Source organism: Musa acuminata, chromosome BXJ3-6 (assembly GCF_036884655.1).
Source record: "Musa acuminata AAA Group cultivar baxijiao chromosome BXJ3-6, Cavendish_Baxijiao_AAA, whole genome shotgun sequence".
In the NCBI taxonomy this organism is placed as follows: domain Eukaryota; kingdom Viridiplantae; phylum Streptophyta; class Magnoliopsida; order Zingiberales; family Musaceae; genus Musa; species Musa acuminata.
Genome location: NC_088354.1, coordinates 5,180,715 through 5,207,325, shown reverse-complemented (window position 1 = coordinate 5,207,325; position 26,611 = coordinate 5,180,715). Strand labels below are relative to the sequence as shown.

At 40.5% G+C, this 26,611-nt stretch overlaps 5 protein-coding genes across 6 annotated transcripts; 2 read left to right on the top strand and 3 right to left on the bottom strand.

Annotated features, from left to right (window-relative positions):
• Nucleotides 1-1,801: 1,801 nt before the first annotated feature.
• LOC135640079 (probable transcription factor GLK1) lies at nucleotides 1,802-4,795 on the top strand. Of its 2 annotated transcripts, XM_065154210.1 has the most exons (6): nucleotides 1,802-2,536; nucleotides 3,023-3,163; nucleotides 3,554-3,826; nucleotides 3,901-3,969; nucleotides 4,055-4,180; nucleotides 4,445-4,795. In XM_065154210.1, the coding sequence occupies exons 1-6, from the start codon at nucleotides 2,102-2,104 to the stop codon at nucleotides 4,592-4,594; spliced, it is 1,194 nt and encodes a 397-aa protein (XP_065010282.1). In that variant the 5' UTR covers nucleotides 1,802-2,101; the 3' UTR covers nucleotides 4,595-4,795. The 2 variants fall into 2 exon arrangements, with proteins under 2 accessions (XP_065010282.1, XP_065010283.1); XM_065154211.1 differs by lacking the exon at nucleotides 3,023-3,163 and having other exon boundaries at nucleotides 1,957-2,536.
• Nucleotides 4,796-5,407: 612 nt separating this feature from the next.
• Nucleotides 5,408-8,749, bottom strand: LOC135640080 (reticulon-like protein B17). Its single transcript, XM_065154212.1, has 9 exons — nucleotides 8,355-8,749; nucleotides 8,068-8,212; nucleotides 7,900-7,974; nucleotides 7,693-7,834; nucleotides 7,535-7,604; nucleotides 7,370-7,435; nucleotides 7,107-7,229; nucleotides 6,343-6,503; nucleotides 5,408-5,547 (listed from the first exon to the last, which is right to left on the bottom strand). The coding sequence occupies exons 1-8, from the start codon at nucleotides 8,680-8,682 to the stop codon at nucleotides 6,376-6,378; spliced, it is 1,077 nt and encodes a 358-aa protein (XP_065010284.1). The 5' UTR covers nucleotides 8,683-8,749; the 3' UTR covers nucleotides 5,408-5,547; nucleotides 6,343-6,375.
• Nucleotides 8,750-10,616: 1,867 nt separating this feature from the next.
• LOC103987069 (beta-amylase 3, chloroplastic) lies at nucleotides 10,617-16,860 on the bottom strand. Its single transcript, XM_009405260.3, has 4 exons — nucleotides 16,240-16,860; nucleotides 12,024-12,234; nucleotides 11,815-11,931; nucleotides 10,617-11,690 (listed from the first exon to the last, which is right to left on the bottom strand). Exons 1-4 carry the CDS (start codon nucleotides 16,773-16,775, stop codon nucleotides 10,926-10,928), a joined length of 1,629 nt encoding a protein of 542 aa, XP_009403535.2. The 5' UTR covers nucleotides 16,776-16,860; the 3' UTR covers nucleotides 10,617-10,925.
• Nucleotides 16,861-18,566: 1,706 nt separating this feature from the next.
• On the bottom strand, nucleotides 18,567-19,720 carry LOC135639937 (probable aquaporin TIP2-2). Its single transcript, XM_065153960.1, has 3 exons — nucleotides 19,497-19,720; nucleotides 19,173-19,420; nucleotides 18,567-19,107 (listed from the first exon to the last, which is right to left on the bottom strand). The coding sequence occupies exons 1-3, from the start codon at nucleotides 19,621-19,623 to the stop codon at nucleotides 18,745-18,747; spliced, it is 738 nt and encodes a 245-aa protein (XP_065010032.1). The 5' UTR covers nucleotides 19,624-19,720; the 3' UTR covers nucleotides 18,567-18,744.
• Nucleotides 19,721-21,325: 1,605 nt separating this feature from the next.
• Nucleotides 21,326-25,675, top strand: LOC135639606 (probable lactoylglutathione lyase, chloroplastic). The gene is made up of 9 exons (XM_065153442.1): nucleotides 21,326-21,549; nucleotides 22,487-22,688; nucleotides 22,791-22,915; nucleotides 23,108-23,172; nucleotides 23,802-24,014; nucleotides 24,129-24,176; nucleotides 24,672-24,779; nucleotides 24,918-25,058; nucleotides 25,387-25,675. Exons 1-9 carry the CDS (start codon nucleotides 21,396-21,398, stop codon nucleotides 25,426-25,428), a joined length of 1,098 nt encoding a protein of 365 aa, XP_065009514.1. The 5' UTR covers nucleotides 21,326-21,395; the 3' UTR covers nucleotides 25,429-25,675.
• Nucleotides 25,676-26,611: the final 936 nt, after the last annotated feature.

Genomic DNA, 26,611 nt, shown 5'->3' with positions numbered 1-26,611 from the left:
TGATTATACAACTTAAATCAAGAAGAAAACAACAGCTTGGATTCAATGATCTCAAGTTCATGCATAACCCTCTTGAAAATGCTCACTTCATCTCCCCCTCCATTTCTTGTGTGTGTCAAGAGTTGACCAGCCACCAACAGACAAACAATTGGTCCAACCAAACCCATCGACAGCTCCCCTGTTTCGGTCCACACGGGGTTCAGACTTTTCCACCAACGAAAAGAGAGTTGACTCCATCGGTCAATGGCCGCAAGCGTGGGAAGACCCTGAACCCTGTCGGATTCGGAACATCAGCTCCCCGACGTTGTCTCATTCCAACAGTCGACTGAGTACCCTCCTCCGTACCGGTGTTGCGACGATGGATTTGAGATGACACAACGCCAGTGGGTGAGTCGTACCGCTATGCGTCCTGCTGTTTCCCTGTGGCTCTTTGTCATTGGCTTGTGGATGAGAGCCACACAATTAATGGAGCGGCTACAGTGGTCGAGATAATCCCCGGATTCTCTGTCCGCCTATGGCTGGGAATCATTTGTATTGTTCTGTGAGAGAGAGAGAGAGGAAAATGGAGGGATGATGTCTTCTGTCTCGTGGCATCTCTCTTCCAAATGAGCCTTTCTCTCTCTGTCTCTCTCTTCTTCCTTTCTGCACCGGACAAAGGACAAACAGCGAGAGAAAGATGGGTGATGAGACAATGAAGACCTACATTGGCTGAGACAAATACAAATTTAACAGCCATAAAAGCTTTGTAGAAAGATAGAAACATCTGTATGTGGATGAGAAATGGCACAACATCGATGCTTGCGATAGCAGACGAAGCACGCATCGGTAAACATCGCTGTTGATCGATCATGATTATTGACTCCATTTTGTGAGGGGCAAAAAAATCACTTTACCGATACAACAATGCAAACAATTAATAATAAGGGTATAAATTTCAAAATAATTAATATGAATTTCTCATTATCTATTTAAATGGATAAGAAAAAAATTACTGTACGAGAATAATAAAAAATGTGTATTCATAGAATATATACATATATAAGTAAATTTAATGGGAATATTAACATTGATACATTCATAAGTAACTATAGATTAGTTCAGGGATAAATTAAAAAAAAAAGATTCTAGTTTTGATAAATTCCTAGATAGCATTTTTTTTCAGAAAAGATAATTTTACTCTCGTGTCTTCACTATTGGTCGCCTACGCCTGAGCCCTTGGTCGTCGCCCATTGCCCAGGTTCGTCTCTAGCAACGATTGAGGTTCTCAGTCGACATGGGTTCTCGATTGAAGAGGTCATTAGCTAGTGATCAATTCTCGACGATCCTTTTTCGTCTTCTTCGACCACTACAATCATAATGAGCGAAGGTGTGGGGAAACGTGCACAGAGACAATCAAGAACGAAGACGATGGTCGGTCTAATGAATGCAGGAGTAAAATAATCTTTTTACATAAAAAAAATGAGGGTAATCAACAAGAATTTTTTTGAAATGAGAGCATAGGGAATTTTTGGAAGCTAAAACTAAAGATATATTTTTTTTCTTAAGGGAATTTGCCCTTACTTCAGTTCTTCGACTTTTAATATGGTCTTACATAAATCATATACATACTTAGTGCTTTAATATTCGCGTCTCTATCCACAACGGGTATTTTGAGAACCCTTTGCTCTCATCCTCGCTGCGTTGCCTAATCCATCTCTCGCCAAAACAAATGGCCACGATATCGGAAAGAGACACTGCTGCTGCCACAAGTACCCCATTTGCATGCGGCCACTGTTGTCTCTGTCGCTCCCCTTTGCTCTTCTTCTAACCTTCTTCTGTCCCCTCTTCCTCTCAATCACATGTTTGATTTCCAAAGCACATCAGTTTTACTCTTCACCAATGCTTTCTGAATTATTTAGAAAGCGACTGACAAGTCTGCCGAATCCCCTAAAGAGAAATCTCGCGGAAGAGTTTGTGGTGGACGTGCAACCTCTCCCAGGTTTAATGCTCCCAAGGGTCGAGCTGAGACCATTCCCTTGTCGATCTGCTACTAATCTCATGCAGCCGTAGCTAGCATTTTGCTACAGAACGTCGAGCTTTGTCCACGTATTGGAGCTTGGATATGCTGGCGGTCGAACCCTTGAGAGGCTCCAATGGAGATGAACGAGAAGGGGCGATGGGGAGCCTCGCTGTCGTCGATGACTTCGTCGATGGGAGCTTGTTCGAGGACATCAGCTTCGGCGACCTGTTCGTGGGAATGGATGACGGCGACGTCCTGCCGGACCTCGAGCTGGATCCGGCTGAGATTCTTGTGGAGTTCTCGGGCGCGGCGGAAGGCCTGTTTCGCGTAGATGGCGCAACGCAGGATGTGGTAGAGGAGGCGGAGGAGAGGAACGCAAGTCATGGCGTGGCGGTCGCGAGTGGGATGGCGGAGGAGGATCCGATATTGGTCACAGCGACTGAAGTGTGGTCTGCTTCACCGGAGGGAGATAGAGGTCGGAAGTCCTCAGCCGCCGCGGCGTCCATGAAGGGCTCACAGGGGAAGCGCAAAGCAAAAGTAAGTATAGCTTTAGTAACCCTAACAGCAATCTTAGGTCATCCTCATCTCTCTCTCTCTCTCTCTCTCTATATATATATATATACACACACATATGACTTCACATAAGTTTCTGTAAAGGCATCAGAAGAGTCACGAATGCAGAGGAAGATTTAGAGAGTAGAAAATAATGATTTGTTCTAAGGTTTATCTGAAAGATATGAATCAAAGTCTTCATAGGCATCCTCATTGAGTCCTGCTATAAAAGTGGAAAGAACACTAGAAAGATGAGCATTATTGAACTTGCGGACAAGAAAGCTTGAAACAGATCTATGTAAAAAGGAAAGGAATCACGGGCTAAAAACAGAGAGAGAGAGAGAGAGAGAAGTTGGATCTTATCTTTTAGCCGTACTTTCTTTGTATGGTTGCTCACAAAAAGTTGCAGCTTTATCTCCTTTCCATGTCACTCAAGGGTGGGTGTGTGTGTGTGTGTGTGTGGTGGGGTAGGTGGAATGGACGCCGGAGCTGCACCGGCGATTTGTTCAGGCGGTGGAGCAGCTGGGGATCGACAAAGCAGTGCCCTCAAGGATTTTAGAGCTGATGGGAATCGACTGCCTCACTCGGCACAACATTGCCAGCCATCTGCAAGTACTACTACTTTTGCTTCCCACCTAAATCTCTCTTCTTTCTTGTTCAGGGAAAAGGAAGATTAAGCCTGTGGCATCCATCCGAGAATGCTACGTATGCTTGTCTGTGTTCCTTCTTGTCCTTGTCTTCCCAGTGGAATCAATAATGCAATCATGTCATGTACTTTTGCTCTCTCCTGAAACGCTGGGAAGAACAAACACATGCTTTCAATATTCTTTCCCATGCATCTCATCTAGCTTTGCATCATTCTCTTCTATTTGATGGATTGAGTAACCCATTCATGGCAGATAGATATACTCCTATACTATTCTTTGTAGTGCAGCCATGGCGTCATCCATTGGCAAGCGTGAATAGAGTACCACTTACAAGGAGACTTTTACTTGGGTGCAGAAGTATCGATCGCACCGGAAGAGTTTGCTTACGAGGCAGGCGGAGGCAGCGAGCTGGAGTCAACGCCGGCAGATGTACGCGGCAGGCACGGGCGCGAAGAGGGGCGCCAACCCGTGGCTCGCTCCTACCGTCGTCCTCCCTCCTCCTCCAGCCCAGGCTTTTAGGCCTCTGCATGTCTGGGGCCACCCTGCCGCGGCGGAACCACCGTTAGTCCACATGTGGCCTTTTCCGCCACCGCCTGACCCCCCTTATTGGCACCACCATTTCCAAAGGGTACACACATCTCTCTCTCTCTCTCTCTCTCTCTTGGCGAGTCTTTAAGAACTGTTTCAGCATTCTCCATGCAGGGAAGTAGAGAAGGATGGGTCACCATGACGCAGGGAACTCCTTGCTTGCCTCAGCCAATGGCGGCAGCGGTAATCCACACTTGGCTTTGCGGCAGTCCGATGATGACGTTCACCTGATATAATAAGTGTGATGACAAAAGTATTAATGTTGCAGGGGTTTGCGGCTCCACATCTCGCCGGCATTGTTCCACATCCCATGTACAGACCAGTTCCTCCACCTCCTCCCATGTCGAAGCAGCAGGAATCCACCTCACAGCTTCAGCTTGATGCTGCTCATCCAGTGAGTCCCTCTCCATCCTCTCTCTTAAAACTTAATTCTGTCGTAGGTTTTTCCGTAAGAAATGATTTCTACTGCAGTATTTTTCTATGCACAAACTTTCAGAGCTCATCTGCTGACTTCAATTTTAGATCCAATTAAAGAGTATCCAAACCCAATTAAAACAAGTTTGATCGGCATAAAGTTCCAATTAGAAACCAAGATATTGTTCTTGATCGTCTCTAGTATTTCTGACAAAAAGTTTTCTCTATCTGGTCACTGCTTCAGACAAAAGAATGCATTGATGCAGCTATCGGAGATGTTTTGGCCAAGCCATGGCTACCATTGCCACTCAGACTGAAGCCTCCTTCACTGGACAGTGTGTTGGCAGAGCTACAGAAGCAAGGGGTATCAAAAGTGCCACCTGCTTCTGGTTGATCTCGCCACAACACTAAAGAAGAAGAGAAGTCATCTGTCGACACCTCATTCTAGTTTGCATTCTTACAGACTAATTCTTTTCTTCTTCCTTTGAAATCAAATTACCACAGCAATTGCATATGCTATGTTGTATCTTTTAAAACTTATTGATTTGATTATTAGATATTAGCTTATTATGAAGAGAGAAAATTTCTTTTTGTAGATGATGGTAGTGCACTGAGCAAAAAGAAAGGAAAAGAAAGGTAATAAACCTGCCGTGGTATGTTCGTCACAGCCACAAAAAAAAATGTTGATCAGCTGCACCTGAAACAGAGAACTGACATCTACAAATTGAGTTGAAAGTGAAACTGCTAGAATTGGACTCAGAAAATAAGTGTGTTAATTAACTATTTCATGATCAAAGAAAAAGGAAGTACATATGAGGAAGGAAAAGAAGTCGATCATGCATACACCAGACAGAGAACTGATATCTAAAAATAAGATTGGGTTGAGTGTAGCAAACCATTGGTAACTTAAACGACACGACTCCTTCGCATCATCAGAACAGGAAGAGAAACCAAAAATAGTTTTTTGGTTGATTTTGGTCGATGAATTCCTTTACCCAATCGCCACACGAATTGAGAAGCAGCTTCTGCTGCATGAGATGCAGACCCAAAGGAACCTTCGCACCAACACGAGAGTTAAAATTTGAAACAAAACAAACCATATCATAGAATAGTTCCTCAATATTTGAAGCATTGATTGCAAATCTAGCATCAAGCACTTCACTGGTATGAAAACTTGTGTTTTGTCCTGGTGTTTCAATCGACAGAGGTACAAAAGCCGCAGCACCTTCATCACCAGGTTCGAGTGTATTCACACACCTAGCTCGAAACCAGTCCTCATATATTGACGACCAAATCAGTTGCTAGGAGAATCAAAGTATGATTTATGGCCAGCCTCTTAATCTATACCTGCAGAGAATGCCAAATGTATTTTGCATTAACCATCTGTCGTTCACAAGAAGTTTCAAGATTTAATTCTAGTATAATTTCTACAATATATATTCATTCATATATGCATGCATGTATATCAAAATTAAGGTTTCAAATACCATATCGATTGATACATCTTCATAGAAATTTACTGATCCCACAAGGATCGATACCGGACCACATAGCTTGATATTGTTTCTTCATTACTTTTCAGTTATCTCAGACTTCAACATGCCATCTGGAGTACCGATATCACACCAGTCAAACAAGATATTGAGACTTGTACCGCACTGAGATTCTAAACTTCAAGACTTTCTTACTTCCCAATTTCATCACTTAGGTACTGTTGAGCATGGCCTCATGGGTCAGTGCAGAGGAATAAAAAAGTAACCTTCCATATCCATTGGCCAATGCATCAAATTCAAAAAATTGACGGTGTCAATAAAACTAGTACACAAATTGTTTATCTTCAGAGCTGTTTCAGAGCAATTTCAGAGCTGTTTATCTTCATCTATATATCTTAAACCACATGTATAAGAAAAGAAAACCAAGCTGACTGGGAGGTTCTAGACTTATGGACCAAGACCTTATAACACAATATGGAGTCGGAAGGTTAGTGTACTTAACCTAACCCTTGTTCAAGTAGAAAGACGATTCCATGACTCTATGTATCCTAGTTCAACTCTACGTGTACAAAGGAATTTCACAAAAAATTTCTTGAATGATTTTAGCAAGAAAGTAAGTTATCGTACATACTGAGCATAAGTGGATTACTTTGTCTTGCAGGATCTACTCAATCGAGCTGCATCATATACGGCTTTTTTCAGATACCACTGTTCCTTTCTGCTTCTCTTCTTCCTTGCTCTCTTTACCACTTTTGTCTTCCACTACACGTCGTTCATGGCGATAGCAAAGCATCACTAAAAAGATAAATGCTGCATAAAGAATTGACTTTGTGTCAGTAAAGGAAAATCTTCTCAAAGCTTATCAACTTCATATAATACCCTCTTGCTTATTTAAAATTCTAAAAAATATTTGTTAGATAAACCAAGAATAGCCTATGCCCACTGGAATTTGATTAAATCATGCAATTAGAATTTAGAAATACTACCATAATGATAATTTTCTTTTCTTCTCTCTGGAAGATTACTGCACATAGGTTTGCTATCCTACTTTTCTGTTACTACCATCAAAAGGAAGATTCGGAAGATGATATATATGTTTAAAGCCAAGACATAACAGATGGAAATATTAAGATCAGCAAAATTCAAAATAAATTCTTACTAGTGTAGATATTGCATAGTGAAACCTACAAGGGAAACTTTTTCTTTTGGACTCTAGGATGAGCACATCAACATTAGATGTCACCAACTTGTAAATATACCTTTGCTAAAAACTTCCAAAATAGTTGCCAAACTATTCTTCAGTAATAAAAAGGCATGATGCATTTATTGAAATAAGTATCGATGCTAGGATGCAATCAATATATGCTTATACAGCAAAAAAAATATTTTTAGCTGCAGTTTCATTCAAATTACCGGTAAAGATGCGTGTCCTTAAGCTAAACACGTTCCAGAAAATTGTGGCTGCTGATGCGGCAACTAATCTCTTGAAACGGCAAGATATCCATGATTCTTGAACCCAGTGCATTGCATTCTCAGCTGAGAAATGAAGCATCCCAGACATACGATCCAAGAAGAAAGCTTGAGAACCCATCTTTGACAATCGTCATAATTAATATGATAATAATTACTATTGAAATATGGTCCCAGTATTATGGTTTATACTATAATGTCAGTACCCGTTCTATGTATCTGCTGTGAGTAGGAAAGGTAGAGTTTGGGTACAGTGAAGCTCACAAAAAAGCCTGCACAGATGCACAAAATCAGTCTTACATAGAGTCACAGAATGACTAGTAGCATTTTACCAAATGTGAAAGGGAGAACAATATCTTATTAATCTATACCAGTTACCAGGAGCCTCCACAAGGTTATTAGGTGGCCGTAGTTGGCCCCAAACAAGAGAATTGGTGCCACCTGACATAGTAAGTGAAAATACATGAGTTGAGAAGTCTCCAAAGCCTCACTGTTGAACAGGAATAGATGAACCAAGTCTGAAATTTGCCTTAAGAGTTATCGATGCATCGCCAGAGAATACATCCTGGATATTCGTTAGAGCTTCATTGACAACAGGCAAAACAATCCGTGCGGCATGAAGGATGTCGTCTTCTGTCAATTGCAATTTCCATCTCAAGTTGTGTTGCTTCCTACCAATATTCCAAATCATTCATTCAATTTCTCAAACATAGGCTGAATGGACAAAAACAATCACCTTCGAGTGACCGTATTCTTGACGAAGGCTGTGCCCAAAACCAACAGACCCATGTGAGACATGGCCGAAATGATGCTGCAAAGATCAAATCCACAAAGAGACAATACATGATCCACAGTATGATAGAATATGCCTTCTTAAGGAGATAATTATGAGGATTAGACGTACCTGAAGTTCGATTCCCTTGAAAAACAAGAGGATAAGAAGAACGTCGAACCAAACCCAAACAACAAGGTTGATTTTGCTACATTTTTCCACATAATCAAATCGATGATCTGCTCCAATGAAGCACGTCGATCGTTCACGGAGATTTCTGCACCTCAAGATTCCAAAACGATTTGATTAGCATCGGAACACGCAGAAAATGGATTACTATCTCAAGAATCGACACGTCAAAGCGCACGCAATCAGATTTCAAGAACATAAGGACGAGAAGGTGGAACGACGCGGAACACCTGAAGGCGGCGGAGGGTTGGACGAGAGCACGAGAGACGCCGATGTCTGCTTCTCGGCGGAAGCGCCCCTATGATTGACCCGCTTCCTCTTCCTTATCCTATCAAGATCATCGTCGGGAGGACCGATCTCCTCCTGCGCCTCCTCCGGTTTTCGACGAGTCCTCCGAGTATTCCTCGAGGCCGCCGCAACGGCTCTACTCCTCGCTTTCCTAGGCGGGGCCTCATCCGGGCGCGCTTCGACGATCTCTTCGACGACGACTGGTCTCCTCCTCGTCCTCCGTCGGGGCGATGTCGACGGCGGAGGAGCGGAAAGCGGTGACGAGTCCATTGGAGCGTAGCAGGGCAAGACTGCAGCCTTTGGGAACGAGGCGGCAATTCACCACTAATTCTGAAGTTTGGGCAAATTCCAATTGGATATCTAAAGTTTAATTTGTGCCGATGAATTTTTTGAATTTTAATTAAACATATAAATGATATGAACATATCATCCAATTTATTTTATAAGCACATAATACATAAAATTTAATTTTTCTTGATTTGCCAATAGTGTGACAGATAATTAATGTAAGTTGGCGAGTAAGGACTAGATTAATTTTCTTTCAAATTTTAAGAATGAATGTTGATGAAATGTTAATTAAAATATCTAATTAGAATCCACCGGTCTTCGTACTTCAAAATTAGCGGGCTAATTATAAATTATTCCTATGTAGTTAATTATTTTTAATTATTTGATTTTTATACTTTAAAAGTTACATCAGTATAGTTACAGGTGGCTATTGTGGATGAAGAAAATGGTAACGAAATGTGAAGGCCACTTGGCAACTGCGTCGACGATGGGTATGATGATATACTCGATGCTGTATTCTAGGGCTCATATTTTTCTATTGTCACCGAATACATTCATCGGGAGCTCAACAACCACTCACGTGTTACCCGTCCAGAGCTTCTTTTCTAGTCGATGACAACCATGACGAATAAAACCCCTCCTTCAACGAGCCCTCCATCCCCTTATCTTCATGCCCATGCTAGAATTGACATGGCAGCGAGGGGAGCGATAGGAGCTTCGACAACCCCAACTTCGGGTCCAGCGATCTACCCAATGTATCAGCAGTGAGGCGACCACCATATGCATCAATGTTGATGCAGTTGTCAAGCGACGAAAGGGCCGCTCGACATTTGCATTAACGCCCTTTTGTCGCTTGGTAAGTGCGTTGGTGTCGACGTAGATGGTGGTGGCCACTGCGGGGTCTACGATGAAGATGGTGGTTACTTTACCGTTGACCCATTGGGTAGATCGCTCGACCCAAAACTGGGGTTGCTAGAGCTCCTACTGCTCCACCCACTGCCACGTTAGTTTTGACCGAGAAATGAAGCTCTAAAAGGTTGTTAGGCAAGCAATTGTCGAGCTCTCGGTAGACGTATTCGGTGACGATAGAAAAATGTGGGTCTCGAAATTTGACGTCAAGTACGTCATCGTACAAGTTGTCGATGTAGTTGTCGAGCGACCCTCACCTATTGTTGCCACTCTCCTCATCCATAATAGCTACAACCCTTAATGGTGTCATCGTTTGCTAGTACCAACGCCACCTGCTACCATCAACTAAGATATTAAAATTATATTTTTACTCTTTATTTTTAGGGATTTGAATAATAAAAATTTAAGAATGGAACAAGGGAACTTCTACGCATGTCATTTCTCTACCAATTGGGCTAGGAAACGTAAAATGTTACAAGTATTAATAGGGCCCTTAAGAACTATTTCAAATTTAATTATAATTTTTCTTGTTACTAGAATGTTAATTTTGAGATCAGAAACAATTTATTTCAGGAATCCTCCCTATATGATATAAATTGATAATTTCCCTCGTGAAAGGATCAACCTTTCATTCTTAAATTTTCCTATACATGAGAGCATATCATGCTGGATGAAAAGAGAATTTATCTGATCAACACAAAAAATCTCGCCGTAAAACACCTATCTGGTTGGTCTTTGTTTTCAGTCTTATTATAAACTTGGAATTTGTTAAATACTTTATCCTTTATCCTCAATAAAGAAATATATATCATTTTTCAATTATTTCTCCATGGTATAAAGTATTTATGAATTATGACCCATCAAGAAGTACCATTTGTCGTTGCAATTGTATGCGCACACATAGCTACTTAATAAAAACAATAATGTTCAATATTTCTATAATTCAGAAGGAACTGTTTGGAAGCCAAGACTATAATATAAATTTCATGCATACTGAAAGATTCGCATAGACGGCAAATCCCAAATAATTTTGAATGACGGGAGTATCAGAATACTATATTCTAAATTTTTACAAAGCAGTTGAATCAGATAAAATACAGGTTTTGAAGGAAAAGAAAAATACAGAAACCATAAGAAGAAGCAGTGATATAAACATAAAACCTACATAGATGAATATGTGGGAAAGCATACACTTTTTTTTTTCCTGTGGCATAAAAAGGCGCCATGAGTGTTCAATTATCTGTGCTCCATTGATATTTGATGCTGCTCGCTTCTCAGAACAGTTTAAATGAATAGGTGCTATAAGAAAATCCCTCTCAGAGAGCAGAGATAGAAGAAAGAAATGATTCACTTCCTCTAGAATCTAATCTGGCCTGAAATGTTTGGTTATTCGACATCCGCCTCATGAATCTAGTAAAGCGATTCCAGTTATGAGAGTCGAATAGGTTTCTGTTCATTCTGACATAGTTAAAAGACAATGAAGTCTCATAAGCACCGCCATAGTAAAGCCTGGAGTTATAAATAACCTGATTCAGAGATGCATCATCCAGCCTAGCAAAAGAGTTTTCACCGGTAAGTGGCAGGTTGCACATCCTAGCAGCACAAAGAAGCTGTCTGAGAAATGTTTCTGGACTGCTCCTTGAATTATTCTTTTCCTCAGAATCTAACAAATCAAAACATGTGCAGCACAGCGTCATTCTATGCCGAGCGAACATGCGGAGTATTGGAAGATAACCATCTCTAATGACAGTATTGTAGTAACCAGTGGTGGTTGCTTCAGTGGGATGTGAGTTTGTGCCATACTGCCAGTGCATACCACCAACTTTTGCAGAAATCTTAACACCAGTACCCAAGAAAATTGCACCAGTCGTGATGCATAACCTCTCTCCATGATGAAGAAGCAAACCCGAGTACCACTCGAGGAAAAATGGGCCATAAGGTGTGTTCCAAGATCCATCACTTCTGAAGAAACCTGTTTCCACAGGGTTCTTCAGAAAGTCACTAGCGTCAAGAGGGGTACCATATCCCCACACACGCATGCCAATATTTCGTGCACAAGCACTGAGTGATGCCAGCATGTACTGTTAATAGAAAAGATAAGTCATCACAAAACCATATCCCCGACATCAGTATGAAAAACATTGATGTACATATGCAACAAATATTGAATACTAGCCTTAATGAAAACTGAATCTGCTCTCTGACCTTATCATAACACTGAAATTCTCCAAGTTCAGCTGCAGTGCTTGCTCGTATCAGCTTCTCAGTGGGGCAAAAAGGATACGTAAGTTCGCCTGCAGGACCCATTCCAACTTGAATTTCCTGCGAAGCACAGAAATAAGATGAACTGAACTATAAATCTATTGAGAAAATGTCTAGAAGTAAGCACATACAATTCAAAGTTGGAACCTTACCGTTACTACAACTCCTAGGAAGTCCTTGAAAGTATCCCTGAAACTCCTCATAAAATCTGAATAAGCCTGGATTGGAGATCGTCCCCTTAGAACAGGAAGAACATCACATCCCAAAGAAATATATTCCTTATTCCTTCTACCAAACCTGTCAGAGAAAGCCAAATCTGGCTCTTTGTCCATTTCTTTAAGCACCCATTGTGGGAGAGGTATCCTTTATAAAAAAACAAATTTTAGTAATTTAACAGAAAATAAGGTTGATTTTGATTAGAAAATATGTAAAAATGCTAATTAACAACAGATTCATCAGAATCTTTGAAGAAAATACAGTCACACGTCAGTTTCACTTCGTATATAGTCTTTCACCATTCGTGCAACTTCAAATGAAACAAATGTTATATATCTCATCTGTGTTTTTTTACTCTCCTCCACCTTATATAATATATATAACCTATTACCATCCCATTTAAAATTATGGTAGTTCAGCAAAGAGTTATACAAGACCTTGAAAACAATTCATTTGACATTGCCCAATTTAAGCAAAAATTTCTCCAAGACAGAGACAAGCAACTCTGAGCAAAAACTCCCCCAACTAGGGGCACAGCTCCAAAACATGTTGCTAAAACTGCATTTTATATAATAATAATAATCAGATCATTGTCCAATGAGATAAGAAGACTTGGCTCCAAAGAATCTAACACATGCGTATTAATTTTCAGTCTAATTCTTTTTGTCTGGCCAAGCTATATTTTATAGGTGGAAGCATGACTCAGTAACATATTTCTATATATTTTATTCAATAATAAGTTCTTAGACTGCCATGAGCAGTTTTAATTGTGTATGACAGATAGCTTGATAGACCTCCCAAGTTTAACTTAGTAGAAACGCCACAAGTCAAACATGCACAGCTCACTTGCGTAAGGATGATTTAAGCTCAAAACACTTGAATGTAATGAAACAACATCTGCAAATATAAAATCAGCCATCAAACATATCTAACTTTCTTTTTTGATTTTCTTTAGATTTAAAATGGAAAAATATCTACACAAAAAAATGAAGTCTCACCTGTACTTAAAGTTATCTAATCTTCTTTATCAAGACATAGTTTCAGTCAAAGGGATAGAGTTGGCCAGTCGAGTGCAGAACAGGAATTGGCCGTCTCAAACACAAGCTGAATCATGTACCCAATTGTCATGATGAATACAACAGTGAGGCACAAACATAACCTATTAAAATCATGTGCTATGGAGAAGGGCGAAAAGACATCCTCGTTAAAAAGTTTACTCTATTGATAGCAAAAGTTATGGAAAATTATTGGGTAACCATGATTCCCATGTCACATTACTATAGGGTAGTCTTGGCCATATTCAAGGCTTTTCAAGTATCACTTTCATGAGTAATTCTATTCAACAACAACAAAGCGGTATTACATAAGCAATTCTATTAATGACTTCAACTGAAATTTGTCTCTATTACATAAGTATGACAAGCATATTATAGAAAAGAAATTACATCAGGTGCATAAATAACTAGTCAGTATCTGATTTTAGAGGCATATACAATAGAATCAAAGAGAAGTACAAGTCCTAGACTCCTTATATTGAAATGTACTTATACCATTGACAACTTCCACAAGATATTGCAGTACTTATATATGGATATATAGCCCCTTGTACATTTTCCAATCTTAACACTACCCCCTCTAACTTTAGTGCAAAATTTCAGGCATCAACAGGGTTTTCTTTCCTCCAAGAGAGAAGTTCAATCTACAATCAGAGCTTGCTAAAGCATAATTAACAAGACTAGAGTGGTTACATGTCAAAAATTACTAAATTAATGAAAAGCAAAGAGAAAATGTCTTTTGTATCCATGTCACTAAATAGGCCATATCCAAATTACATTCAAAACCTCTAGGAACCTCATGCCTGGAACTTTGCAATTTCTCTATAGAAACGTACATCAACAGAAGGTATGATATCTGACTCCCAGAATACAGCAAGAAAAGTCATTCAAGAGTTGTTCATAATCATGTATCATGCACAACAATGCACAGGGTCCCATCTCCGTGACAACCCATTTTTAACCTATGTTAGCCTATTCTCACTCGGCTCCTTAATTGCCTTGTTAAACACCAAAGACCCTTCAACATTTATTCAGTCTAGCATCCCATCAGATATGATGATAATTGTTGCTGATAAAATATCCAATTTTTTAATACATTCAAATCACAAGTTTTCCGATATCATTGAAACCCGTTACTAATGAGAACCTCAGACATAATCTTGAAAGCTTTTCATTTACTAGGTAGCATTACTAGAAGTTTTTCTCAAGTAAACGTAAAATTCACCTTGTATTTGCTTTGCCAATTGTACTAAAATAAATTCTCGAGAATTGAAATTTCTAGAAACTAGGACTGGGATGAACCAAAATGACAGCCTAAAGTTAAAGAACTGTTGAAATCAAATTTCTGGAACAGTAAATTTATTTTTTACATTTGCATCACAGGTTTATTGTTGCATTTTAAATTATTTTCCCCACGTACAATGTAGTTATACTGCTTGGTTTCAACTCATGTGAAACAAAATCCACTTAGTGATGCTTGATCAATAACTTTGAACATCTTCCCATTGTTTGCCATTACAATAGCATACAATTGAAATTATTGATCATCTGCTTTAGATCTTAAGAGACAAACCATGTAAGTGAGGTTTTCAATAGCTAAGAAGGGAGATAAAGGAAACTTAAGGGTTTTTTTTTAATTATTAGATCATAGTCTACATGCATGTATGTGATGAATGACCTAAGTATTGAAGAAGACTAATTATAAGTAAATTCTCAACAAAAGAATTGCAATTTGTCCCGCCTCACCATTAAGAAGTCTAACATTATTATTATATCATAAATGCACACACAGATGTGCATACTTATAAAGGTTCACCATACTTAAAAATGAGATTAATTATATATTACCCTTATAGTTAAACCTCTTTAGCATCCCAGTCCCTAGACTTAAAAAATTTATATTAGAATCTCAATAGTTATGAAAGTAAAATATTTAACTTCATTTACCCTAACGCCATCAGTTGTACCGACGGAAGCACAAAAACAATAGGCAAAAAAGTAATTTCAATATCTTAGTTATGTTTTTTGTGGTGGCAGATGACGACGCCGTTGGGGGCCGTTAGTGATTATTGTGGATGAGGAGGGAGAGTGACAACGAGGGGTGAGGTAAAGGGAGAAGAGAAAGAGGACGACATAGATGCCAACGTTCTACATCTGCATCGGTGCCAATACAAATGTAGAGTGGCGAAAGGGTCACTCGGCATCTGCATTAGCGCCGACACAGATGTAGATGTAGAGCGGTGCCACTTTGCATCTAAGCAGTGTCGACACAAATATAGAGCAACGCCGCTCTGCATTGTCCTCTTCCTCCTCTCTCTTTGACTCACATCTCGTCACCGCTCTCCTTCCCCTTCCACAACAGTCACCCACAGCTCCTAATGGCGTCGCCATCCACCATCATTGAAAACGTAACTGAGATATTGAAATTACATTTTTGCATATTGTTTTCATGCTTTCGTCGATAAAACCAATGGTGTTAGGATAAATGGAGCTAGATGTTTCACTTTCATAACTATAGAAATTCCAATATAAATTTTTGAACTCTAGAGACTGGGATGCTAAAGAGGTCTAACTACGGGAATAATCTATAATTAGCCCCTAAAAATGAGACAAATATATTACACCTTTTCTATAAAGTACAAAATAGGCTTTCACCACCAGCTTAAGCTTTTTTCTGCCTTTTGAAGAAGAAGGAACACTTGAATTACGTTAAAGCAGGTTCACACAAAAAGTTAGGAGCTACTTCTCCAGGCCAAAAAACAGGAGATCTATCCTCTCTGGCCCTCTTGGCCAAACTATGAGCTATAGTATTGAGGCATCGGAGTAGATTAAGCATATCAACTAGCATTAAATACATGAAAATAAACACCAAATATATTAAATGCAATAAACACATACCACTACTGCTCGATTGCACAACAAAGACCACTAGGTTTCTAATAGCAACTAATTTGATCAGTTCAATGGATTCAATTTTACTTGTATATATGTCATCACACCTCCGCGTCTAATTGATGTTTCTAAATACCATGTAAAGAAGCAAACAATTGGGAGGCGAGACCATGATTCCAAGAAAATAGGATTGAAGGAGATATACCAGCAGGGGTCTCCAGGGCCCGTCCCCCACTGATGGAACGCAATGATCGCGCGCACCTTGAGCCCGCATCTCCGCGCCATCATCACCAAATCCATGTACCCGCCCCAGTCGTACACCCCCGGTGCCTCCCTCTCGACGATCCCCCACCAGCACTCCACCGTGATCCCCTCCACACCGGCCGTAGCGAGCGCCATGAAGGACGCCCCCATCGTCTTCCTCCGCGTCATCCGCCCCGACGGCGTTACGGCGTCCGCGGGGAGCGTGACGAACACCGGCACCCCTCTGCCGGATCGCGTCGGCGGGGGGACGGCGGGGTGGAGCGTGCCGCCAATTCCGGGGCAAGAGGACGAGCCATCGAGTGACTCGTCGGCGCCGGAGGAAGACTTGGAGGAGTAGAGGCGGGAAGAGACGGAGCGGTGGCGGCGGAAGGGCAGGCGGAGGGCCGGCAAGACGGAGACGGAGGCAGGGGCGGGCCAGGCGCAGGATGCTGGGACGACGGCGGCAACGCTCGACGGAGGAGCGGCGATCGCTGCCATTCGAGTTGGTTCTCGAGGGAGAGGAGCAATGATCTGGCAAGAGTTCTTTTCGCCCCCCTCTCTCTCTCTCTCCCTATCTCTCTCCAACTTCACATTTCTGTTGTCCTCATCGACGGAGAGACATTTATAGCCGCCTTTTTTGTCTTATTTTTTTCTCTTTAAAAAGTTTTCTTGGTTAATTTAGAAAAATCCATGTGGCACTCATCATACAGCGTTTACATTGGTCCAGTTAAATTGTTCTCTGTCACGCACAGACAGGGAACAGGGTCCTTCGCAACGAGGAAAATAAAATACTTATTTGATGTTATACGTGTCAGAATATTAGTCGCATTGTCAGCGGTCCAACCCTGAACTTTGGGCATATTAGGACAGGAAATCCCTCGCTTGCACGTCGTCTCCTACGTTACTCCACCAAGCTGGGAAGGCACCCCATGGTCACCACATCGGTCGATATGGGGAGTCAACCGCGTTGCTCTGCTTCATAAGACGACAGTGTGGCTTTGAGATCCACAGTTCGGCTGATGCAGTGTCCAGTACTCAAAATGGAAGTTTCTTATTCTTCTTCTTCTTCTTCTTCTTCTCCGCTTACAAGGACTGAGTCCATGTTATTGCTTGCATGCATCTAAAACTGTTCTTCAATTATCCCAGATGTAGTTGGTCAATCCGAGCTCATCTCAAATGAGTCAAAACACATTGTGTTTCATTGTATTTGTAAGCAAATGTAAGTTCTTCAGAGAAAGCATCAAACATAAGAGATCAAATTTGACGGAGAGGTGTCTAGAAGAATGTCCCTCAGAAATCTTCTTCAGCAGTCAGTGGGTTGAGAGTGACATTTGGAAGACCACCGGTTGATGGACTTCCAAACAAGTCGTTCTCTCTCTCATGCAGTTCTGAAGTGACAGATCAGTACAAATCATAGTTAAAATGAGGCTTCTCTAAAATAGTCTTTAGGTTGAAGAACGATGAGATAAGTATGAGAAAAATGGGGATGGCCACTCTCTTGATTCTCTTTATCCATAGCGTTGTTTTGTCATGTATCTACGTTGTTTCTTCCATCATATAATAGAACACATTATTATCTGCTCACAACTTAAAAATCATGTTTATAATACATGACAGTGAGATGAAGATTTTTTTAAAAAATAAATTGTTTGACACGATTTGAGTTGATCGTTAAAATGGCCGATCATGATTGACCTCGACAAAGATTGAGGTTAGATAGATTTTTCGACTTTGTCTCTCTGATACTCAAGTCAATCTCGAGGAGAATGAAACAAATTTAATAAAAAAATTTAATCTTAATTATCATATTTAGGTATCTTTTTATAGTGGGTTAATAAAAAAGAATATTCTATGAAATATTCATGGACAAAATATTTCTTAAACCCAAATTATCGATAAGTATGTCTTCTCATTGTTGATTGTACTATCATATGTATCACTATGAGTTGAGAGGAGGAAGAAGGAAAGACTAGCTAAGGCTGGAGAACGACGACGTGGGCTCCAAGCTCGACCTACATTGAACCCAACGTGAACTTTGACCGCATAATATTTGATCTGGTCCAATCCTACCGAGAACCCGACGCACCCGATCTCGAATTTTGAACGCACACGTTTCTTGATCTGATCCAACCCCACCCAAAAACCCGACCTACACGATACGAAACCCGACAGGAATTCCAGATTCGTGCGTGAGTTAGGTTCAATCGGATCAACTCAGACCCGATTGGATCGGGCGAAACTGGTCTGGTTTAGATCTGCTATGTTCATCTAAAGTGGACACTTCCTTCATGAAGAACATGCAAACCTACTTGACAAAACATTGACTTCAAAGAAGAAAACAGTGGAGATACTAAAAAGACTCGATGCAATACACAAGGAAATGAGCTTCGAACGTCAAAGAGACAAAGCAAGTCACACCATCGCAACAAGACGACGCTGTTCACTCTTATTCTGCAGGGCTTACGAGTCACTGCGGAAGTGGCTGGTGGTCGTGTAACAAGTAGGCGTAGGTGTACACCAACCCTGCGAGGCCGCCGCCAATCAGGGGGCCGACAAAGTAGATCCAGAGGTCGGAGAAGTCCCCGCTAGCGACGGCGGGCCCGAAGGAGCGAGCCGGGTTCATCGACCCGCCGGAGAAGGGGCCGGCGGCGAGGATGTTGGCGCCGACGATGAAGCCGATGGCGATCGGGGCAATGGTGCCGAGGGAGCCCTTCTTCGGGTCGGCTGCCGTCGCGTACACCGTGTACACCAGGGCGAAGGTGATGATGATCTCCATCACCACCCCTTCTCCTGCTCCCACTCCTGCTCCCAGTCCATGGGTGGGGGTGTCCTGCAAGATCAGAAGAGGATTTAGCTTCTGTCTCGTGTTTGATGGCTGTGTGCGTCAGCCTTTACCAGTCCGGTTGAGAACTTGAGGAGGAAAGCTCCGACAACAGCTCCAAGCAGCTGGGCGATCCAGTAGAAGATGCCAGTGAGGATGGTGATCTGCCCTCCAAGAGCCAACCCGAAGGTGACCGCCGGATTCACGTGGCCGCCGGAGATGTTGAAGCCCACCGATACCGCCACGAAGAGCGCAAACCCATGGCAGACGGCGATGGCGACGAGCCCCGCAGGATCCAGAGCTGCGCTCGACGTCAACTTGTCTGCAAAAGACACATAAATACTTATAGATCGAGACATAAGAATCGACATAGAAGGTTAATGAACGAGGATGTTAACTGTAAGCTATAGCTGATCCGACGCCAGCGAAGACGAAGAGGAGCGTGGAGATGAACTCGGCGAGGTAGGCCTTCAGTGAGCCGACACTGAAAGAGTCATCGAAGCGGCCGAAGGCGATTCCAGCCATGGTCGAGAAATGGGGATGGAGAGAGGATTAACTACACAAGATGAAGGGTGGTATGCATGTATATATACAGACACTCACACACACACACACACACGATCAGGGTTGCGGGTGGTGAAAGAGAGAGGAGGATGAGGAACGAGGACTATAGCTTATCAAATGCCAACATGCCAACTGTAATCAACATGCAATGAGGAAATGTCGAGAAGCTCATCAATGATTTGAGGAGACCCTGTGGCCGACCAACCTTTGGTGCTTCTGCATGGTGGGGCACAACCTTGTCTGGGAGGAGGAAGAGAACAGAAGTGTGTGACAAAAATTGTGACTGTGTGCATGGTATTGTGGTTGTTCATTTACATTTTGGACTGTGGGATTAGGTTACTCTCTCAAAAACCTTCATACATGATGAAGACCACAATTTTCATTTGGATCCATGTTGATCGGGTGAAGGAAACAGTGACTGAAACGATCTGGAAAGAACGCCATTGCCACATGATATTGTCGACCACAAGGGACTGGTAGAGGATGAGAGGGAATCGTCTCTTCTGAGGGTGGGGCAGCAGCTGAGAGGCCAAAGGAGTCGATCATCTCCACTCAACAATACATGTCTATTTTTCCTACACAGTTTCTTGAATTAAAAGTATCTCCTCCCTGTAATGACTTGTTCTTTTGGGATTTGAGATGCCAAAAGAACACGACCAAATACTGTTCTTAAGAACACAACCTTGAAGGAGCTGGAAATGATCCATTCCACTGGTGCTGAGCTCAGAATTAAAACAGTGATGCATGCCTGGCACTCACATGGTGAGAAAGAAATGTAGAGGATTGTAACATGCCAACCACTCAGCAATGAGTGGGTTTGCCGCTGACATGAACATGAACTTAAGGTGAAGATAATCTTGATTACTCTGGATGAGTTCTGACATGTTTCTGCATGGTTTTGCTGCTTCTCTAAAAATATATATTGTTTTCCTTTCATATTTTAGGAAAGAAGATAAGGCTGGTGATCTGGAAGCAAGAGTACTAGATTTATGCATGCACCAGCGAAGCTGATCTCTTCAAGCATTTGAATCCATTCTTAGAACAGGAAGCTGTTGATTCCAAGTTCAGAAACAATGCAATAATTTCTGAAACAGTTTGCTAGACATGTTCTTTTCTTTCATTGTTCTCGCCAACACTGAAATTTGTGGTTGCATCTGAGTGGGACAATCAGTAATGTTAGATACTGCAGTAGTTTATAAAGTGAAGCTTTCAATCAAAAACTATATATATATATATATATATATCACGTCATATAATGTGCATTATTTCTGCAGCAGTGTATGCACGTATTTATGCGGACGTACGCGTGTTCGTTGTGTGTACGAACGTGTCATTGACTTCACGTGCGTGTATCAGGGGAGAACTGCTTTGAAATGTGTGCGTCAAGCAACGAGGAAGAATCTCTACCGTTAATCTGCAGCGGACACGAGATCGGAGTCGGGATCCTCTCCGACTCGTGCGGATCAAATTCTCATCTCCAGCGGTCCCATCTCAACCGTCCACTTGAACTCGTGTAGGTTATGAACCGTCCACCTGTACGGCCCAGTCTCTCCGATGAATGGGCGGTCTAAATGAAGAGTTTCAGCGGAGCCGGATTCGCACCAGTTGTAGAGGATCCGACCCGCACTTCAGCACGTGACTAACCGGTTGTTGTCAGGTGCTCAGATAGAAGCGGATTCGAGCTAAGGGCGAAACGTCCACGAGAGCGAGAGGGGGATTTCGTCCGCCGGCCGATGGCGAGGATCGTTCCCATGTTCAACGCCACCTCCTTCTCCTCCAATTCCGTCCGACTTGCGGCCCTCCACGCGCCGCTCTCCTCCTCCGCCGTCGCTCCCGCTGCCCGGTTCGCCCCCAGCCCTCGGTCCGGCCTCTGCTCCGCCCCTCGCGGTATGCTATCTCCCTTGGGTGCCAGCTGCGTCGAGCTTTCGATTTATGTCTTCATTACGTTTTTATTGATATTATCGTAAATCCCGATGTCCTTTCTTTTGTCTTTGTTGAGATTTAATCTATTACTGTTCATCGCAAACCGCTGTAATCAGAGTTCTGGTTGAAGTGTAAGATTTGGGAATAGTGCTGGAGTGCTACTATCTGGTCAACTACTTCATGACACCCATTATATTCTCTTCAAGATTACGTCTTTTTGCTAAGAAAACACATATATTAGTAGCCAGCATGGTAGCCTGGTAGATGGAGTTAATTATGTCGTGCTTTCTCTTTTTGCTTTGCGGCCAACGGACTGTTACAGTTTCTTTGGAGCTATACATTTATTTATTAAATTAGGTATTTCACTTATTTTTAGCCTGGTAGAATGACTTAATTGCAGTTACTGATTTCTGTTCAAGATTACATCTTTTTGCGAAGCGTATCTTTTTTATTTGGTTTGGGGATTTATGTTATTCTTTTAGTGGAAAGCATCACTATCAGGTGGAGATAGCTCGGCCCTGTTTTTTTTTTTTTTATGTTCATTATCTGAATGATAATTCCTCTGAAGTGGTTTTTGTTAAATTTGACATATTTCATTTGCTGCGTCTATCTTTTAATTTGATTCTAATGGACCTGCTCACTCAGTTTAATAGAGGTTGCGGGCTTGTTTAAGTGACTGAGAAGTCTTTTTTTAAGCTTATACACCACTTGTGGCATCACAACTAATTATTATTTTAAATCTAATCTGATATGTTGTTGATACTGGAAGTTTAGTTTTTCTCATTTTCTCATGCTACTTCCCGACTATGTCCATGGTAAAATGTGAACAACTCGAGTCTTTGTATAATCTTATTTTATAGACTCTAACTCTCCTGGCTCTTTTTTGTCTGTTATTCCTCAGCTATACATCATGAGCAGTTATTTGGAATAAAAACTTCTAGATTGATGAGAAAAGCAAATTGTATAAAGGCCAGTGCTTCCGGCAACATGGCACAAGCTAGCACAACTATTAGTAAAGAAGAGGCGTTTGAGTGGGTGAAAAAGGATAATCGGAGAATGCTTCATGTTGTTTATCGTGTTGGTGACTTGGAAAGGACGATCAAGTATTATGTCCTCTTTATTTATATTTCAGCTTTAGTTGGAAGATCTGTTTTAGACATTATAACACATGCCTTTGTCTGAGTTTGTTTACATGATTGGTGAAGATTTTACACGGAGTGCTTGGGAATGAAGTTGCTGCGGAAGCGTGACATTCCTGAGGAAAAATATACAAATGCTTTCCTTGGATATGGACCCGAAGACTCACATTTTGTCGTTGAACTTACTTATAGTAAGTTACATGGATAATTTTTTCACGATGTCAGTGAAGCATTTATCCTAGACTTTTTTGCACATGTTCTAATACTACATCTCTTGCTAGTTGGGGATTTAAAAATTCACTATAGTTTTGTTTGTTTGGTAGGGCAAAGTTTTTTTCTCCTACTTATCTGAATCTAACTCTGTATTTTGCAATTGTTGCCAGACTATGGAGTTGACCAGTACGACATTGGAGCTGGATTTGGACACTTCGGTATAGCAGTTGAAGACGTAAGATCTCTTTTCATGTATCATCAGTTTATGCAATCTTCTGCTGAGCGGGAGCATCAGTTGCACACATTCTTCCATGTGTGTATGTGTATGTGGTACTTGTGGTGATTGAGACTTGTTTTTGGTGACATATAGACTAAGTCTCCTCACACATTACTAGATTTTTGTTGAATCTGGATGTTAATTTCTTGAAACAATCCGTAGTCATTTTATTTGTTTGCTTAGCCTGAGATTATGCCGCCTTGAGATCATTCTCTTTATACTGCATGAATAAAATCTAGTGTCTGAAAAATGGATAAACATTGTGTGTCATTATTTGATGTTTCCTCTCACATAAATAAACTGGAACATAATTTATTGTGTATTAACTATGCAATTTACTGTGTTAATGGACAGATACTATTTCAATTTTCAAATGCTTGCTTTCTTACAGTATGCAAGAATCAGAAATAATCCTACAATGGTCCAGTGAGGTCACCCTCTTTCCTGAATGAATAGGCTTTTGATAAAATCTTCAATTTGTAAAAATTGCTGTGATTCGAGTAGCATGCCACCAGCTTTCATCTAAATATTATCATACTTATAAGATGTGTTGCTTGAATGATAATTTCTTAATTTGTTGGAAAAAGGTTGCCAAGACAGTGGATCTTATAAAAGCCAAAGGAGGAAAAGTGACCAGGGAACCTGGTCCTGTAAAAGGTGGCAAAACTGTAATTGCCTTTATCGAAGATCCTGATGGTTATAAGTTTGAACTTCTGGAAAGGGGCCCGACACCAGAGCCCTTGTGTCAAGTGATGCTTCGTGTAGGAGATCTCGACCGTTCTATAAATTTCCATGAAAAGGTAGTTCTCGTTGAAACGATAGATTATTTTATATCATTTTTCTACTTTCATTTAATGAAAATGGTTTTCCGTCATTCTTTGTGTTCTAAATTTAATTTAATTGCTTGTAATAAGGCATTTGGTATGGAACTTCTCCGCAAACGAGATAATCCTGAATACAAGGTACTTGTCACATCTGAATACATATTTTTAAAGTTGTTTAATGCAGATATACATTCCAGTTTCACTTTCTTTCAGCTGTAACAACATTTCTGTTGTTTACTCTCCCATTGGTGGGAAAATGGCCATCCTTGATAAGGAATTGTGTAGTTTCATAAATCTTTGAGTTCTATTTTCTTGGCATCATGCTTGCAAATTATGAACAAAGCCATCTTGGAAACTTCTATTTGTAGAAGGCCAAGATGCATGCCTTATCGAACCTCTGCTGCTATGATACAATTGGTATATCCTAGAATGCAGTGTATCTCCAATTTTCCTGTTCTTATGTGATTGATACTTGGGAGGGGCGTAGTTCAACAGAATACATAACTTTGTAAATTCTTGTTGTAAAGGCTTTGTTCGAGGACTACGCTTCTTCTTGTCCTTATTTGTGTGTGAATATTTTGACATCACACGCCTGTCATGCATACTGTTACTAATGTGTAAGTTCATTTTTAGTACACTGTGGCAATGATGGGATATGGCCCTGAAGATAAGAACACTGTATTGGAGTTAACCTACAATTATGGAGTCACAGAATATGACAAAGGGAATGCCTATGCACAGGTAGTTTTTATTAGTCTATCTATTATTCTATTTAGTATGTCAGTGATTATACTTGTCATGGATGATCTATGCATTAATGTGCTTTTCCTATTAAGATCATTTGGAGTTGATAGGAATTACCACTTTCTATTATTATAGATTGCCATTGGCACGGATGATGTTTATAAGACAGCAGAGGCTATAAAACTGCATGGAGGAAAGATTACTCGTGAACCAGGCCCCTTACCTGGCATTAATACCAAGATCACTGCATGCTTGGATCCAGATGGTTGGAAAACTGTATGTATCTGCATCTGACCTTTGATAATGTCTTGAATTTGCTTCAAGATTCTTGCAGACTTTAATTATGATGTGCATATCTATGATGAACGACATGTTTACAATCCTCAATCCTTCCATAAGCTCATCATTCTTGTAGGACGATGATAAATTACATTCTGTAGAAGTTATATGCTCCAAATCTACTGAAAGCTACAGGCATCATAATGCTACTGATCTATGCAGAGTGGAAATTTGCTAAACTATGGAAATTTCCACTCTGCCTAAAAAAGTCACATCATGCTATGCTTATTAATTTTCATCATTCTACGGCATGCTCTTTTTGCAGGTATTTGTTGACAATATAGATTTTGCTAAAGAGCTGGAGTAATCAAGCATAAGTTACCTTCTGCTCAAAGTGGCCTTTGCCTGACTAATCTTATAAGATGCCTGATCAGATCTCAGTTTGTACATAGGCCAGTTTTGCCTGCCATTTTAGTGGAAGTATGTAACATGTGTCCTCCACACTGGTGTAGTTTTAATATTTTTTAAAATTTGTTTTGAAGTAATATCAAATCAATCCTGTATTTTTCGGCATTGACATTTTTGCTTATACAAGTACTATATTTTTCGTATCAGCTTCTCTAGCATTTGTCAGAATCTTTTTTATAATCTTTCTTTTTTTGCATTATCTTGCCATCTAATTTGTAATGTTTGAATGTCGTGTGATGATTGGACGCAGAAAATAGTTAAACTTCTGTTGTTTTGCTCATCAAGAGAAGCATTGCTTTTGAAATTGAGTTTCTTTTCAAGTTTGTTGGTAGAGGAACTTTGTGTTGTTGTTTGTTCTTTTTTCAAGTACTGAGTTGCATGTGGAGGAAAACTAATAACTCCACATATATCTTTATGAAAGGTTCTGTATCTTCCTCTTTATCTGGTTCTCTTGGTGATGCTGTACTACCCAGAGCTTCATCATTTGTATTTGCTAGTGATGACAAATCCATGAATTCTTTTCTTGTGCTTCCCTAAACATCTCAGCTGAATTAGATGAAGATGACAGAAAGAGAAACTGTCATTTAATCTAGTGAGGCATGAAATGATATATGAAATCCAATGTGAGTCAATCACCTTATTACAGAAATCTTATATTGCTCATTGAGATCAAAATACACAACCTTACCATATCAACATCAATAAATTTACATGGTTAACATCATTCGTATCCCAAAAATATCCCCAAAAAAAAGGACGGAACTTTGTCTCCATTTAGAATTCCATGCATCGATTTCAATGAGAATGCACATAAATTATATATATATATATATATATCAAAATCATACATGTACGTGGAAATCATAGCATTCCAAATTTTAATATTGAATTTTATAATTTAAAGTCAATGCTAAATTAACTAGATAATTTTTCAAACATGAGTGTTATTTTAAGTTAGTCCTTAATATTTTTTTTTTCAAAATTGATAATTTAAGTATTGAATTAGTAGCCATTAGAACTTGTTTTGTCATATTCCAGCAATATCGATAATAAAAACATGAGTTATAATATTTCTTTATGAA